The 17,543-nt window shown below is 45.7% G+C and overlaps 1 protein-coding gene across 3 annotated transcripts in view; it reads left to right on the top strand.

Annotated features, from left to right (window-relative positions):
- IFT43 (intraflagellar transport 43) overlaps window positions 1–17,543 on the top strand; it is a 43,569-nt gene that overhangs the window by 22,552 nt on the left and 3,474 nt on the right. For all 3 annotated transcript variants that reach the window (XM_083864183.1, XM_083864181.1, XM_083864182.1), the window contains 3 exons: window positions 5,425–5,457; window positions 5,932–5,978; window positions 17,122–17,194. In XM_083864183.1, coding sequence (XP_083720309.1) covers window positions 5,425–5,457; window positions 5,932–5,978; window positions 17,122–17,194 — 153 coding nt within the window. The remainder of the gene's footprint in view (window positions 1–5,424; window positions 5,458–5,931; window positions 5,979–17,121; window positions 17,195–17,543) is intronic.

The following is a 17,543-nucleotide window of genomic DNA, read 5'->3' as shown; positions in this document are numbered from 1 at the left end:
AGGCAGCTTGTGAAGGGGCAGAAAGTGGATGGTAGGGCCATTACAGTTTAAAAAATATGTGTCTGCCCAAACCCCCATTGCAGTGATACAGATAGCCATGCATTCCAGAGCTAGGAAGTGGAGGGCTGTGAGGCGACATCCTATGATGAAAATAAAGCCTCATAGCATACTGAAATCAATGGCAAAACTTGCTTTAATTGTAGGAGATGTGAAGATTAAACTCCTTAATTTTGTAAAGGAAAGCCTGGCTTTTCCAGGCTGCCACAGGCCACAAAGAGACGGTGGAAACTTTAGAGATCAGAGCCCCAGGGAAGGTGCAGTGGAATAGCTGAGAAGGCACCTTGTGCTTTACAGAACCGGTAGTAGTTCTAATTTACAGACAGCCTTGGTGAATGTATCTTTTCCCATGCGACAGCAAACAAGCAGTGACAGAGACCCACACTTGGAGAGCCCGGAGAACTATTCAGTTAGCACCTATGTGTCATATTGGATGTGTAAGTTAGTTGTGCCTTAGGCTATTGAACGAGCTGCAACTCCTAACTCACCGCCCACTCACTGTGGTGATGGGCACTTAAGGAACACTTGAGCAAGAGGGTACAACGTCTTTTAAAATAGTTTTTCCCCTCCTCTCTCAGGCCTAGACCTGAATTACAGTCTTTGCCCGGGGGGCAAAAAGCTTCGTGCCTCCCTGTGGGCTGAGCCAAGCCTTGGATGTTGATATGGGGCATGGTTTTGGGTGGAAGCATTGAGGCAAAACGCTGGCTTGCTGACTTGCTTCCTGCGCACCCAGCCTGTCTCTGCCCGCCCTTTGATCGCCCTGCTGTCTCCAAACAAAACGCATCTCTGAACATCACGACCTTCTCCTCTTTCCCCGTTTCATTCTTTTAGCAAGAGGGATGCTTGGAGCGGCCTTCTGGTTCCCCGTCATTCGCAGAAGGGGTTCAGGCACGCCAGGACATAGGCCAGCCCACACAGGGGCAGATGAATTTCCCCCGCGCTGGCCTGTCCAGTGAGAGCGGCGCTCGGCCCGGGCTCGCAGCCCCGCGCTGTGCCCGGCAGGGGGCGGCCGCGGCCCGGCGATGCTGCGGCTGAGGAGGCGGCCCCGGGCGGGGCGGGCGCAGCTCCCGGGCCCAGCGCGGCCGGCCGGGCGGGCGAGCGACCTGCCCGCGCCCCCAGCCCTCTCTCCTCCTCCGCGCCGGGCTGGGCCTTCCCGTCCCGCCGCTTCCGAATCCGTTTTACCTAGCTGCGGTAATTTCTTCCCTTTTCCTTAGCTGTGCCGCCCGTCCTCACACCTCCCCGGCCCTGCACAGTGAACCCCTGGGCCTGGCTGTGGCGCGGTGCGGGCCGCTAGTGTGTCTGGAGCTCTCATGAGCTGCGGACATTAAAAGATTTCAAGGACGTTTTTCGCTATTCATCCCAGTTATGTCCTCTGCTAAAATAGGTTAACGGTGTCTAATTAACCACTGCACATTGTCATGCTGCATAAAGATAGCATCCTGGCTGTTCTCTGAGCCCTGCCACTTTATCTCCATTTAGATCTCCGTGGTAGTCCATTAAATGAGAAAGAAACAGTTTAACAGAGATGATGTCTACATTGAAACTGCCTTTCACCCTTCAGCACAGAAGTTGCAGGCAGCTCAGCTGTACATCAGGGGGCTGTGTGGGAGTAAAGTCTCGGGTTTGAGGTTTAACCCGTTCTCACTAATGTGGACGAAGGATTCCTCCCGGGAAGAACTGAGCAAAGACAACACTCGAGAGATCAGATCTATATCCTCTGCTCCAGGGCAGAGGTAGGAGAGAAACAGGTATTCTGTACTAGGAGTTACATGCCATGGGGTTACACAAGGACTGTCAGGGTCTTTCACCCAGTTTCACAGCTATTCAATACCCTGAAATAGAGAAGGGGTAAGCAGCTGTCCAAAGTCAGAGGGAATATTCTGGGATTATGGTTATGTTTGGGAATGCTGACAGCCTCTCAGGGAAAGGGAGCACTGGTCTCACTGTCCAGGTGATGGAGTGAGTCCATGTTCTTTGCCCCTCCAGATGCTGTGGACTTGGGAGCATAAGAGAAAAAAACAGATGTATCCCTGTCTCACAAAACTGGGGAGTGGCTGGTGTATAATACAGCAGACTGAATGTATTTCTGAGCACTGCTCCTGGGATTGTCTTGTTTTGTTTATCCTTACTTGAGTGACTGTATCTGTAGTCATATTCAGTTGCTCATTTTGTAGGTCCTTGTTGCTGCCCTCCCTGGGTGCCTGCTGCTGCTGCAGCAGACAAAGCAGGGCAGTGCACTTCGTGTTGTTGAGAATATGAGAAAAGAGTAGGAAAGCTGAGTTTGCCGGCTTGAATTTAGTCGAGTTCATTCCATGTCTGCTTTCACTCACCATTAGAAAGCTCACAAGATGAATGAAGAGGGTGCTGTTTACCCAGACCTGATATTCCTGAAGGAGGAAATATTGGTCTCAATGTGTGGCAATTGACATTGGTAAGATGAGACTATTCTTAGGAAGAACTACTCCACAATCCTTAAAGCAATGTGATAACATCATGAAGAAATCCTGTGAGGCTTCCCATAGTACTTGGAGAGCAAAGAGACAAGCAGTTGATTGGTTCTGCAGGAATACTATCTTCAGGTATAGCTTAGCCCTCAGGTAAGTTTATGGAATGGACAGAATTGAAGGTGGGGCACCTTTTGAAGAGCTATTAATGATTTTTCTTACTTCCTTCAAGACAAAGCTGATCTTTCCTCTCAGAGTCACTTTGTTACGTAGATTTAGGGACTGCAGTTTTGCCAAAAAAGCAAAAGACTAGTTAAACCAAAAATATGTTGTCATTTTTTCCCCCAATCTGAAACAAGAACTCAAAAAGTAATTTGGCGCCAAACAAAATGAAACAAAGCCTTATTTAAAAAAAATAGAAGAAATAGTAGGTTGCCTGGTATCTTCTTTGCTTGATTATTAAGGCCACAGAGACTGTAAAACAAACAATTCTTTCCTGCACTACAGAAGCTTCATACCATATTTTTGGGACAGTTTTCTACATGTGAGCTCATGAGCTGACTTGAAATGCTAGTTTCATCAAATAAAGCTATATCAAACCATGTATTAACAAACATATCTAGTACAGGTGACTGGAAGTAGATGTCTTTCCTAAACAGAAGAGCAGACATTTCTAGCTCCTGCTTCAGTGCTGTTAGTATGTAAATGCTCTGTATAAACTGCACCACTGTCAGCGTGAGAGACTTGCCTCATCCAGTGCCACCACTGGGACCTGTGGCACAGGGACTGAGGTGTTCTCCTGGGGGCACTGATCATGAGGCTGTAACTTGCCCTGGGAAAAGGAAGGAATAGTCTTGTTTTAAGGGAGAGTTCTAACACCTGGGCTCTGGGATTAAAGGGGCCAGTACTATTCCCCCCTCCCTGCTGATGAGTTTGTTCCCCAAAATTGTGTTTTCCAATATGTAGTGCAGCTGTTTCCTAATGAGATGTTTGCTTATTGTCCTGAATAAGTCCTTTCCTAACAACATGGAAAAGTTGAAAACACTTAAATCTCAGAACATAAGCAGAGCAGTCTCTGCCTCTAGGACTAATATGACTGCCTTCCCTGTGGGCCATCTGGATATCAGTCATGACAGGGAGCTTAGGAAAAAGAAACAGAAATTGCTTACAGGGATAGTAGTAGTGACCTTCTCTCCTGGGAAGTGTGAACATGGTGGAGTGTTTCATTCCTGCCTGGAGACAGGAGCAAAAATGTAAGGAGTGTGAGTACTGAGGAAGAGAATGTTACTTGGGGTTGGACAATCATCAAGAGTAACGGGATCATGCCAAGAAGATGTTAAATTGAACCCCAGGAAATCATCTCACTGTGCATGGCTGTGCAATGCCATCATTTGGGATGTTTCAGCTTGGAAAGGGCAAGGCCCTGTGGGAACCAGCTCTGTGAAGGCATAAAGGAGGAATAAAATAGGAGAAATCTTGCATCATCTTTCTACCTCTATCTTCTCAGAGTCTAAACGCCATTGAAAACTGGTGGAGGGCTCTCCAAAGCCATCTGTATCTTTCTCCATAGTATCAGGAGGTTTACAAAAAGTGCTTTGTCTACCACTGGGGAGAAGGATGGAGCTGGACACTTCATCCTCACAGGAAGAGCTCTTCCCCCAGTTACATTGCATTTCTGCCTCTGAATAGAGGGTGCAGATATAGCTGAAAGCCCAAGTGCAGATGTCACCACACAGCTGCAGTTCTGATTACAGCAGTTGATATTTACTGGGCTCAGATCACTGATTCAGTGTAATCTTCAGCTTCTCAGACTGCAAGCTCCAGAGGGAGCAGTAGAGACAAAGGACTTTCTCCTCCTTATATCTCTTCTCCATATATCTAAACATCTTCTCTATCCTATTCCTTGCTCTTAGAAGAAGAATAGATTATTCACAGGAGAGCTAGATGAATACTTTACTTGCTAGAACAGAGAACAGATGAGGAGAGGCCTGTGCCGTGTCACGAAGTGCTTTGAAAAGAGCAGTGTAAGGCAGTGAAGCAACTTTTCTTACATCGTGGTGTGTCCTGGGACAGTGCCTGTGACAGGGGAGAGCCTCATGTATTCTTTGTCATGGAACCCTGACTTCAGGGGAGGGGAGAATATTTATTCCCAACGCATAGACATGAAACTTCACTCTGCAAAATGGCCAAAGCAATCAGTGAGTGATGGAGTATCTGCTAAAAAGAAACCTGGCATTTAATTAACTTTTCAAAGTGCTGGTTCAGCAATCTCCATGTTTTGCATTTTGAATATTGAACAAGTGTCCCTAATCGGGACTGAATTACTTCTGGGCTTGCTGGGGTGGAGAGCAAGGGAGCTGCCATTTGCCAGCACCTCCCCACCATGTTATTATTATGAACTCCTGTTAACTCAGCCAGATCAACCCTGATTTTCTGCAGCAACTGCACGTCTGACCTGAGGTGAGCCAGCTCAGGTGTGACACCTAACCTGAAAGGCAACCAGAAAGTCTTTATGCACAACCATGGGGAGGAAACTGTTGATCTCTCAGGAGTAGGTAGAAGTATTGCACCTTCTTCACTCATTAATGCGCCAACCTCTCTACTCAGGTATGGCCAGCTTTTCCTGCAGCTGATGGCAAAGGGGATAAAAAAGTGTCTGAGAAACTAAAGAACCAGAGACTATGGTTCTTGCCATATCTGGGCATGGCTGTCTTTTGGGACCCAAGTGGTTTCGTTTCAGTCTGTCATGCTCAGGGACTTTTTGGTACACTGGCTTAATAGTCACTCAGAACTCTTTAAGGTGTGATGTGTTATATCAGATCTGATGCAGGAACTGTTTTGCACAATAACAATCATATGGGGAAAGGCAAAGTTTTTAATTTTCTCTAGCCTTTTCTAAACATAAGCCTTCCTTGTCTTGCAGGTCAGGAAGAAAGCATGCAGAAGAAGTAGAAGAGTAAGTTCCCATTGTTGCTGAGAATTCTTCCACAACTTTTACATCTGTTTTGATCATCTGACCAGTACACCAAGATCTGAAAGTTGGGAAGGATGCAGAGCCTGTCAGGAATTCATATCATGTGTGCTGGGATGGGGCAGGGCTGGTCATTCTCTAGCTCCCTGGGTTATGGAGTAGATGATGGCTCTGTCACTCCCATGAAACAGAAAGAAGGAAAATTAGAAAGCCAGTGCTTTCCTCCCAGACCCAGCCCAGGCCCTACTGTCTGCAGCCTAGAGATTTGTCTTGGGTCCATCTTGCTTAAGCTGAGATTTCTGCTGAGCTCAGCAATGAGGGGTATGGAAGATCAGTCTGTGGGCTAAGCGCACTTGGAAACTCTCTCCTTGATAGGTCATGACATTTGTGGGGAGAAAGGGGACACGACGATGTTTTTCTGGGCTTGCAATTGAAATTTTTTCTTCTACTTTGCTGCAGCCATCGTCTCAGACAGCAGAGCCTGGAGGCATCAGATGATGGAGGAGGTAAGGTATCACCTACTTGACTGCAAGAAATGCCTTCATGCATGTCTAGGGGCTCTCCAGTAAAGTGAGCAGAGGCATCTTGTAAGAAGTTGCAAGGAAATTTACCACTTTGGGGATAAACAAATGTAGGAGCTGCTTAGGTCTCCCCAGATGAATGAGGGAGAAAGGGTAAAGGAGATGGAGAGGGAGGATGAGGAAATGAACTTGTAGTCTAACTCTGGCTCTTCAAGAACATAGAATTATAGAGGACCCTTGGAAAGCAGGAAAGTGGCAAGGACACACTTTTCTCTGTAATCACCTCCATGGAGAATAGTGGACTGGGCAAAATGAGAGCTAAAAGCACAATAAAAGATTGAGTGGATAAAGAAGTCCCTGCTCTCCCCTGGTTTAGGTGATAGTAGGCTGTTTAAAGCATCTATTATCTTTTATAGCAATATCCTTGTTGCTTGGAGTTTCTGTCATGATGGAATTCTTAATTTAAAAATCTGCTTGCCCTAACCCAAGATCATAGATCATAAGCTAAACATAAACATTGGTGGGTAATCCCATCTCCTCCCTGTACAGGCTGCTATGAAATCTACTGCACTCCTGACTTGGCACTAGATTTCTTTATAGTGTGTATTACCTGCTCTTCTAGGACTGGATGAGTCAAGAGAGATCTCAGGAAAAATCCATTGTATGAATTTCAAGACAAGCACTAGTGAGGAGCATAGAAATTTATTAAAGCCTCTACGAGGTATCTCAGTTTTCAAGGGCTAAGAATTTTATACAGTGTATAAAAAGTTGCATCTGTAAAATATCACCAAGCATCAGAGGAATTATCTGGAGTCACAAAGGATCAGACATCAGTATAGTTTATGAGATTAAATAAGGACTTATTTGGGTCTTACAGACAGATTAAGCATTGCAACATATGACTGCCAGAAGTGGCACCTTTATAGTATTGGCATCTTCAGAACAGACTAAATTTTCCCCCTGGGAAGTTCCTTGGGCTTCTTAAATTTCAGCGTATGTCACTGAGGCTGGTAGTCTGTTCTGAACAGCTCTGACTGCTTGCATACGTGCTGTCCTTTTTGTTGAACCTTGGTCATGTACTTGGGGTATGACTGTCTTTGCTAACCAGGCATAAAAATGCTTGCCACATGTTTGTTTGTAGCATGTGACTTTCAGCACTCCAAGACCTTGGGTAATAAATATAGAATAGAATTGATGCAGAGTGTGGTATGAATACATGTTGAATCTTAAGAGACTTAACTTATTTATCTGTGCCTAACCTGTGGTTAGCGGTTGAATTTGGATTGTTTGCAAACTGGCATTTGGCTTTGGATTAAATCTATGCATTAGAAGAAAGATATAGTATGGTTCCTACCCAGGCAGTTTCTCGTACAAATATGCTGGGTTGTGGATCTAATTTGCATATAGAAAATCTCTAAATGGATGGTGTATTGCATGGTTGTGGTCCTATTTCGACTGGGAGATTAGGTAAACTGTTCTGGGAGAGGAATTCTGCCTGTGGGCTCAGTAATTGGACTGAAGAAAAGTGACATATAAACAAACTCCAGAACTTGAATAAAATTACTTTTTTGAATAAGCAGAGAGATACAAAAAACTGCCTAGTGTAGAAGGCAAGGAGTAGCATTCAGTGGCTGTGGCTGTGCAGTAAATTGAGCTGTATCAGCCTACCCTTTGTATAGAACTGCACTTGAGTTTGTGTCCTTAACTGTAATGGTAAAGCTCAGATTCTAAACATACAAAAATCAAGACATTGGTGTATGGATCCCCAAGGATGGGTCACGGTTATTTTGTGCTGCATAATGTCTTAGCTTGTACACCTTAATATGAACAGGCGCGGTTGCGTAATGATTGCTGCTGTCAACCAATACATTTGGATCGCCTTCCTTTAACCTATTAGAAAGCTGAGCTGTACCATTCCATTAACATTGTTTGTCCCCCATCCAACCTTTTCATTAGAAGAATGAAGGACAAAACTATATGCCCTTAAAAAGGTGTTCTTGTGAATTTGAAATGTGCTCAGTTGTGATCGTTTATACATCACTAACAACCAGAGCCTCCAAGTTTGGAGTCCATTAGAGAATGTGTTAAAAAAGTATGGGGGCTATAGAGAACCCCGTTTGGCAGATGGAGAGTGGAGGGAACTTTGTACAACCAAGTGGAGACTTTTGGGCTTGATAGACCTTGTAGTTTCAGAAATAAAAATAGGATTGTTTCACTGCTCCTGGCCTGTGTATGAAATAGCATCTGACTCCTTATCTCTGTGGGAGTTTGGGGGAGAAGGATGGACACACTTCTCAGGCTGTGTGGAGTGACTGAAACAGTATGGGAGGTGGTAAACGTAGGTGAAGCCGACAGGGACGTGCAGAGAATGATCTGCAGTTTCAGCCATTGTTACAGTTGCACGGGGAAACCCAGAAGGTAGAAGACAGTTTTGAAAAAGTGCAATGTCTCTCCAAAAGTAGCTCTGGATTATCTAATTGATAGCTAGGTTGATTTCCTACAGCACCCACTGCAATCTTAGTGCCCACCCTCCTGAACACATGCTGGTACTTGTGAGAACTCAGGCACAGCAAATGGATAATGCCTCGGTTAGTGAGTATGTGCCCACTGGACCTTGTCATGGGGGACCAGGTCCTCTGCATGGTGAGAAACCTGCTTTAGCAGGATTTAATGCATCACACTTGAGGAATAATAAACCTTCACAAGCAACACAAAACTGTTTAATTCCTAAAGGACAGGGCTAGTTAAGTCATTTTTGACCAGGGGCAATTGGGGGCTTAATGCTTTGTATGTAGCAATCTCCGCAATCTGAGAGAGAGGAGTTTGAGGGTAATTGCTCAATTTTCTGTCCATGTCAACAGGGAAAATGAGCAGCAGTGACTGAGCTCTGTATGGCAGGGAAACTGCATGAGATGGGAGGTGTGAGACTCTCTGTGGAATTCAAAAGGTGCTATCTGCAGCGCACTGCTTCCTTTTCTGTAGCTGCCAAGAGCTTCTGCCACGTGCAGACTATCCTTTGTCATGAGGTGGGAGGGAAGATGGAACAACCAAGCCGAAGTTGAAGGGCTTTATCCTCCCTTTGCTCTTTTCTCCAGCATGACATAGAGGGCTTTACTCTCCTCATGTGTCTCTTTCTGGCACAGAGCTAGATAGGGCTGTTTCTTGTCAGGGCGAGAAATGCTAACATTCCTCCCCCACCTCAGCAATCTGATTTGTCCTTTGGCTAGAAGTTTTTTTGTTGTTCTTTCTTGTCCACCAGTTCTGCACTGCTGTGTTGTATTCCCCCTGATATCTTTCTTCTTACTACTTTGCACTTGGATTTTTCTCCTCGGCACTTTATGGAAACTTACTAGCTAAGGTTGTAATCCTTCTAGCTATTCCCACACAGACTATTGCAACATCATCAGAAGTCCCTTTCTGCCTTCTCTCTGTTACTCTTGGGATGCATAGCTCCTAGAAAAGGGCTCCTAGAAAAATCACTGGGATGTGATGTGTGATTTTCTGTCTGCAGGAACAACAGCTTGTTATTTTAAAGCAGATAGTGTATGTGAATGAGACAGCTGATTGAAATGAAGGCCTGACTATGCTACACAGATAACTGGAACCTGACCTGCAGGTGAGGAAAGCTGCCAGGAGACAGTCACTAGATCTGTGCCCTCAAGGCAAAAAAACCCTTTCCTGCCTGCTGGGAAGCCTCCTCAAGGAAGCAGAGCTGATGATTAGACCTCTCTATGCAATGTCAAACCTCTAGAAGGACTTCTTACCCTTCTGGCATGTGCCAGCAGCTCCTTTGCATTTGAACAAGATGAGAGTCCTGACTTTGAACAACAGAGGGGAAGTGGGCAGATGCCATGGTCCCCAATTCTTCTGGGTAGTGATATCTGTCAGGTGGGAGATCTGTAATTCACAGCCATAAAATATCCAACACTTCTTGAGCTACATTCAGATATACACCAATGATGATACTGCTCCAAACAGAGCTGAGAATAGGGCACAATGAGAGTTGTTGTTGGCTTTGTCGTTCCTGATCAATTTTGCCAGGTGCTTCCCTGGTGAGCTGCTGTTTCTACAGAGCACACCAAGTGCTGGTGAATTCCAGAGGCCAGGAGCTGCAAGGACAGATGCAGTGGCTGAGCATGAAGGTAAGAGAGGGCAGAATTTGCAGGAATAGTCAGGAATATGGCCAGTGAGTACTTCATAGGCTCAGAAGGCAGTGTTAGAGTGATTTGGCGAGAGCTAAATGGATGAAAAGTTCTGAGCATCAGTGAAATGGAGATGAAGAGAAAGATATGCTGTTTTGGAAGCGGTATGAATGGGCTGAATAGAAGGTTTTGGGGCAGAGAGTGTCAGTGGTTGTTGGGTCTCTGGGACTCTGCATTTTGACTTCATGTGTGGCTCTGTCACCATGCCACAGCTCTCCCCTTTGCTGCTCCCCCACCCAATGTACTGCTCTGAGTCTCTGTGCTCTGAAGGTCACTGAAGGGCAGATTCAGCCCAGCCTGATGGTTTCAACTGAACTGTTGGTCCAGGCCAGCTTGAACCCCTCCAGTAACTGCTGGCATTGTGATCTAGAGCCTCTGGTGCTGGAGGACAGCTCTCTCTTGAGAGCCACGGTGGGCAGGGGAGAGCAGAGAGTATGTCCCAAGAGACTGTCTGAAGTTCTATTTGAAGCAGCAGACCACTGGCCAAGGGGCAATGGGCTCCTTAATTACAAGGGAGCACACATGGCTTGTCCAGGGCTGAAAATGACAGTCTGGGGAAGCATCTTCTGTTGCTAAATTCTGCGATATGGTTGATACACAGTCATATTGGGTCTGTGATTGCTGAGTCCATAAATGGAGTTGACGGACTAGGTTTACCTAAAATACCCTTTAAGAAAAAGCTCTTGAAAGATGATTACAGAATTGAGACACCATCATTTAAAACTGCCTGAGGCAAACTCCTTTGAAAATTGCAGCAGTGGAGGGACAGAGAGAGAATCGCGTAGCCCTTGATTGTAGTGTCATTCCCTCAGGACCCATCCCCCCTCCTCCTCAGTTTCTCATCTGATATGAGAAAGAGCAGCAGTAAGATTCCTCATCTGTCTTATGAAAATCCGATTCTGAGTGGCTCTGATCAAACCTGGCTGGCTGTCAGCAGCGGTGGCCTTGTGTGGAGGGAGGGAGGCTTCTGAGGAGTCGCTGGATGTGGAGGTGTCATGGGTGCTGCCGATCAAAGAGGCATTTTTTAATAAATATATATAAGAAAAATAAAAAAACCTAAGGATTTAGCATAAAAGAAATGTAGTTTGTCTTGTTTTTCCAGCGTAACATGAAGAGGATGAAATAGAATCAGGCACGCCTGCTCCTGAACATACTTCCAAAGGAGCATCCTGAGAAGCTGCTTTCCCTGCCCCAGTAATGCTCTAATGCAGTCCCTCATCTCCAGCGATGTTGAAGAGGGTTTTGTGTTTCTGAGTTCACTAGACCCTATCAGGACACCTCATACCTTCTCATCTGATGCCCCACTACCTTCTGAGTATGTTTTAGCATGGGAATGCTGCAAAGGAACAGGGAACAGCCTTTGAAAAGAGGAAAACACATGTTACTGGAAAGGAGGGCAGGTGTAGTGCTCTGTCAGGAGGCTGTTGGTAAGACTGTGTTACCACTCTAAATGCTGATAACCTCAGGAACATGGCGGGCTCCAGGTTCTAGGCCTGGCCTCCAGTCTCTCCTGTCTTCTGCTGCTGATGAACAAACCTATGCAAGAGATTCCTTGCCTTTAAAGCTGTCAGGGTCTGCTCCTACTTCTTGCATAAGTACAAGCTATGCACTACTGCTTGTGAAGCCCTGCACTGAGCCCAGTGACTCATCTGACAGGGCTGTTCTGTGCCTCTCCTCACACTTCAAATGACTGAAACTGGGCAGAGCCTTTGTGTCAGCAGCAGCTTTGGGAAGCAGCAGAAATGCCTGATGCCTGTCCCCTGCAAGCTGTCAGGTGCAGAAGAAGTCATGCCACACCAAGCAGTCTGTGAAAGCACTACACTACTGAAGCAAGTAGAATGTCTCTTGGACCACCTGACCCCTAGCCAGTCATCCATCTAGCTGAGATGCAACGTTACACAAAGCAAATGTATAACTTTTTAATGGAAAGCTGTAGGGTCAGTACTGAATCTGCTGTATGACCTTCCCTAGATCCTGTGACACCTCTAGCACCCGCTCACAGGGTGACTTTTCTCATCAGCTTGGCCCAGTTGTGCTGTTACCATTCTCTTCTCAGAAGGGGCTTTGGGACATGGGACACTCAGGTTGTATTATGCTTATCTCAGTTTTCTCACTATCTCACTTTTGAGACAGTGCCCTGGTAGCTGTGGTACTGTCTGCTTTTCACTCTACCGTTTTCATCTCCTTGCTGGTTGATCAGACAGGTATGCTGTTCCATGTTGACCTACTGGTAGGGCAGTTTCAGTTAGGAAAAGACATCCCTATGAAATTAATGTCCAAGAATCCAAAGAAGCATTCTTTATTCTCTCCATTTGCCTGCTGCTCTCCTGAGAAAGCTTCCAAGAGGCTTCAAGCTTGTTTGTGTGTTCAGCAGAAGCTGTCTGTGTCCCTTGTTCTTTATGGTTTTTTGAAGATTTTTTTTTGCTTGTTGCTTTCTGCTTTTTTATTTCCTTTTTTTTTTAATTCTCCATTTTTCCACTTAGAGAGAAAAATTATTTATTGCATTGAGACGTGCTAATTAAAGCCATTTTCTGGTATTTGGTTACTGAAGTGTTTGATGTCTCTCTGACAAGACCATGAAATGCACAGAGTGTCCACAGGGACAGAATTTGCTGAACACGGTGCTTTGTAAATGAGGGGACACAGTGTCGCAGCAGCTCATGAATATGAAACGCCCATGATGCTACCTCAGTGGACTTGGGAACACAGATGAATCCTGTCATGTGCTAAATGAGACCAATTTCTTTCACTTAACTTCATCTTCAATCAGACCTTCCATTTGCCTGTTTAAAATTCCCCAAACGTGATGCAGAAGGTAACAGCATTCAGTAAAACAAAGTTTTGCAGCAGCAGAGATATTGTAATTATTTCAGTTTTACATTTTATAAGCAAGCAACATAAAATAAAGTTAGTTTCATTTTTATCCCTGCTTGGTGGTAGGAGACTCCCAGCTCCAGAAGCCACTACCCTCTTTGTGTTCTCTGGATATGATGGTGTGTGCACAGGGAGGGCAGCACAGTACCCTCTACAAGAGTGTCCATTCTGAACTGGCCTTTGAAACACTGACCCAGTTGGGGAAAGTGGATCAGACTGTGTGAGATGGAGTCTTCTTTGTTTATGGGTGTCAGGATGGGGGCTCAGGGTACTCTTAAATCAACTTAGGGAGTAAGTAGCAACCACACTCTGACTAACTGCAGGTCTGAACTGGAACATGGTTTCTAAATGTAGCTTTGCTAGTGATTTATTGCCTGACCTGGAAGAGGTTCTGTCTGTCCCTGGAAGAGATTCTGTTTGTCCCTATTTATGCGCCATCTTGTATCTAGCAGACAGCTTAGTACTTTTGGGCAGGGACCAGATCTTACTGGGAATTTGCTAGATTTTAAGACACCCAGGCTGCAGGTGTTGCTACTAAACCAAAAATAAGCTGTGCTTGGGAGGGGAGGTGCAATTTACCAACTTGCAGGAGCAGCTGGGTATTAGATTGGTACAGGTTCTCCCGTCTCCTGCTCCTTGCTTTTGTTGTTGTCTTCTTTGCCTATAAGTAAGTTATTTGCTAAGAGGTAAAAAAGGTGATGGTTAATACATGTACTTTAAAATGAACACATAAAGCCATCCTTCTGTATGACTTGAAAAGCTGCTGTTCTCTGCTTATTGTTTGACTGTCTGCATGTAGCATGGGTTACCTTCACTCTTTCCCCTCCATCTTCTCCTCCCATTCACATATTTCTGTCTTATGTCATCGGTGCCATGCCATAACTTAGTCATGAAGCTCTTTTTATATAAGACCTAGCTAAGTACAGCTGTTGAAATAAAGTATTATTCTTAATTATATGCTGGGACTTACATGTTCTGGGACAATCAGTTTTGTGCAGTGACTTAACTCCCCAATTAGCGAACATCTGATACCGGTATCTCCTGCCCCACCATAACTTCCATATGAATATGCTCATTTTGATTTCATTCTTTGTTCACTTGTTCATAACCATCTGGGAGGTGGAGGGGAGTTTGCATTTGTCATCTAGTGTTTGAGGGTCACTCATCTTTGCACAGGCCATTTGTTCACTTCATTGTTCATGACATTGCAGTGAACTGGTATCTGTGAAGGTGTGTCCTTTTCTGCAGTCATTTCTGAGGTTTGTCTACATGGGCATGAGAGCCAGGCCAGTAAAGTATGTGTCAAGGTTCTGCACCAGAAACACAGGTTTATGGAAAATGATCTGAAACCCCCACACTGAAGAGGAGAGGAAAAATGTGGGTCACAGAGCAAAGCACACAGAGTGAGGGGTTGTCATGCAACTTTATTGTTGGAAAAAAATGCAGTGTGAGATTGGGAGGACATGGTCCTGTGAACATTTCTACATGTACTAATGTTATATGTAAAGCCTCCCTTCAGCTAGTGGGAATATTAATAGTAGAGCATATGCCTACTCTCCTGCAGCACAATAGCCCGTGCTGTGCTATTTCCCCTGCAGCTGACCCTGTGCTACAACTTAGCTGTGTTACCAGAGCTTATAGGGAAAAAAGATGTGAGTCTCAAGAAGAGCAACAAAAACAATTAAATGACTGGAGAATGAGTGGGGGTAAGGCTGGGTCCTTGGTGATAAGACAGAACTGAGACACTTTGCAAATTGTGCTGAGAGAAGGGAGAGGGATTGTGCAGAAGTGGCACATTGGGAATTGACAGAGGAAATAGGTAATTATGAGTAACAAGTGAAATAAAGACACAAATATTTCAGGAATTATTTGCCCCTGATAGCATCTAGCCCAGGGACCTGATATTTTCTTAAAATTTGAGACATTTCTGTACTATTTCCTGTCAGTCTCACAGTCCTAAAGGGCATTGCTTCTGCCTAGAAATGGGCAAGGCATCTGCACTTTGCAGTAAGAACAAGCGTGCACTGGCCTTTGTTGGAGGGGCTGGCAGGGGCCTCCAGAGCTTTTGCAGCTCCTCCGTCTGAAATATTTTCAAAGTGTCTATAAAATATTGGAGCCTTGAATTTCTTTTGGAAAAAATTTCTAAGTGGTCGCCTGAATTTTGCTAATACAGAGTGCAGGTCGTGCTCTGCAAGGGGTTTAGAAATCTCTCTATGGTATTCAATGGCAATGAGATAAAATCAGCACTAGAGAACCCAGAAGTCTTTGTGAACCCGCAAAATGGAAGAGGCATCACTGATCAGGGCCCTAAGTTTACAACTTTTTCTAGTGTAAAAAGAGATCAACAAAAACAAAAGAGAACTGGGGAAAATAGACTCCTGAAGTAGCTGCCAAAATGAGCACTGAGTGAAGAAAAAGGTGCACACACCTTTTACACTTCTGCTGTCAAAAGTGGATAAGGATCTGACCTTCTCCTGCTCTGTGGGTGAAGACAGCTCTGTTCCCAGGTAGTTTTTAATTTACTTTTGTTTGTTGAGAAATGTTCATAGTCTTGTCATGAAAGGATAAATTAGTTCAGGAAAGGTTAAATGGTTTCTCATTCCCATGCTCATTTTCCTGGACTTAACAGGGCACCTCTGCACAGAGCTTCATTTCCCGCCTTGGACCAGTCTCACCAGTCTGTTCCCTCCTTGATCCTTGCTGCTTATATACAGGGACTTTCTCCCACATTATCCCTGAGCAGAGTTTACCAGCTGCCTCCACACATCAGTCTGTCTGTCCCTGGAGATGCTTTTGTCCCATAAGTGCATTCTGCTACAAGTTTTACCAAGACCTGGGAGCCTCTGCAGGGAAGAGCCAGTGGGATAGCAGCTTCTACCAGGTACTGTCCTCACAAGCTGAGGTGTGGAGATCTGCCCCAAATGCCCAGTGATGCACAAGTGAGACACTCCTTGCATTTGCCTCCTCTGTCTAAGGGACAGCGTAGGGGCTGTTGCAGCAGTTTCCCTTTAAATGTCTTTGGGAAGTTTGCTGCGGTTGGAGAACCTCTTCGCAGGCACCTGCTCCTTGGGCGGCTGGGGAGCTGGAAGGCACAGCTCTGCTGAGGCCGGCCAAGCTGTCACTCCTCTTGCCGTGGTCGCGTTCATGACAGCCCCTGTCCCGCTCAGCCTTCCGCCAGGCAGGCAATTAGCGAGAAATCCCACTGTGTGGCCAGCTCCGGACGGCCCCCGCGCCAGGGCCCGCCTGACCCGTGCCCCGCTGCAGCTGGGCCGGGGCTGCCTCCTGGCTGGCCGGCGGGGGAACACGGCGGACCTGCAGCGGGGGAGGGCAGCTGAGGACCCGCGCAGCTCTGACAGGCGGCCGGACTAGGGGCTTCTCGGGAAGACCCTGCCCAGAGCCCTCGGCACCATAGGTGGGAATGTCTCTCCAGCTCCTGAATATTCATCTCAGCCTGGGCTGCAAAACGGGGCAGAGCCAGGCTCAGCTGCCTGCTGCCATCCAGCAGTAGCGTTGTCGCGCTGCCGGCAGAGCTGGGAGCAGGCTGCTCATTCCAGGGCTGAAGGGACCAGCTCTGCCTGCACACTGCGCAAGTGAATCCTTTTCCCTGAGCCAAACCAGCTTCTTCATGGTTTGAGGGCTTGGGATCCCCTGGAGAGCCTTTGTGGTCTTGAGTCTTTAAAGAAGCTCTCTATTGGTATACTCTGTTCTTGCTTTCTGCCTCCAGTTACTTTACCTTCTCTTTCTCCTTTTTTTGCACTAACTTTTTTCAGCTTCAGGGTTGTGTTTATAGATGCATAGTCCATGGCCTATAGAGCCCTACCTGGATTAATCTCTTCCTCTTGCAAGATTTCTTGTGACCTCAGACTTCAAAGTTTTAATGCCTTGTTTTAGTATTAAACCATTTATTTTTAATTATTGCTAAATAACCCTTCACTGTTTTCCTCTAGTAAGAAACAGAGTGCTTCATAGCTGTGAAGCAAGGGAACCTTTGTCTTCAGTGAGAGGACTGCACAACGCTCCCCACTTACTGCTGCTTCTTTCTCTTGTTGCAGACATTCCTGTGATCCCTGACTTGGAGGATGTCCAGGAGGAAGATCTGGCCATGCAAGTGGCAGCTCCCCCCAGGTAAGAGCACTGCCAGGTGCTCTTGAGGTTCTCATCAGCAGTGCAAACTGGCTAGTGAAATTAAACCCATCTTACGCTCTTTGGATGTCAGCAGCAGTGCTGTTCTGCAGGATTTGGTGTGGTGTTTTGTGACAGTAGTGCTCCAAGCTGAACAGTGCAAAATTCTTGTTTTCTGTTACACAGAAAAAGCAATTACTGCATATTCTCTCTCTATATAAAAACCCCCTACATTAGAATAGCGTATTTGGTGTTGCAAAATCAAACTCTCAAAAGTAGGAAATTTCTTGATTTAAGATTGCCTGCATAACCCCAAATGTCTCCAATACACATGCATTATCACACACACTGT

The sequence above is a fragment of the Zosterops lateralis genome (genome assembly GCF_965231275.1).
Source record: "Zosterops lateralis genome assembly, chromosome: 6".
NCBI classification, from domain to species: Eukaryota; Metazoa; Chordata; class Aves; order Passeriformes; family Zosteropidae; genus Zosterops; species Zosterops lateralis.
This window is presented reverse-complemented; position numbering and strand designations above follow the sequence as displayed.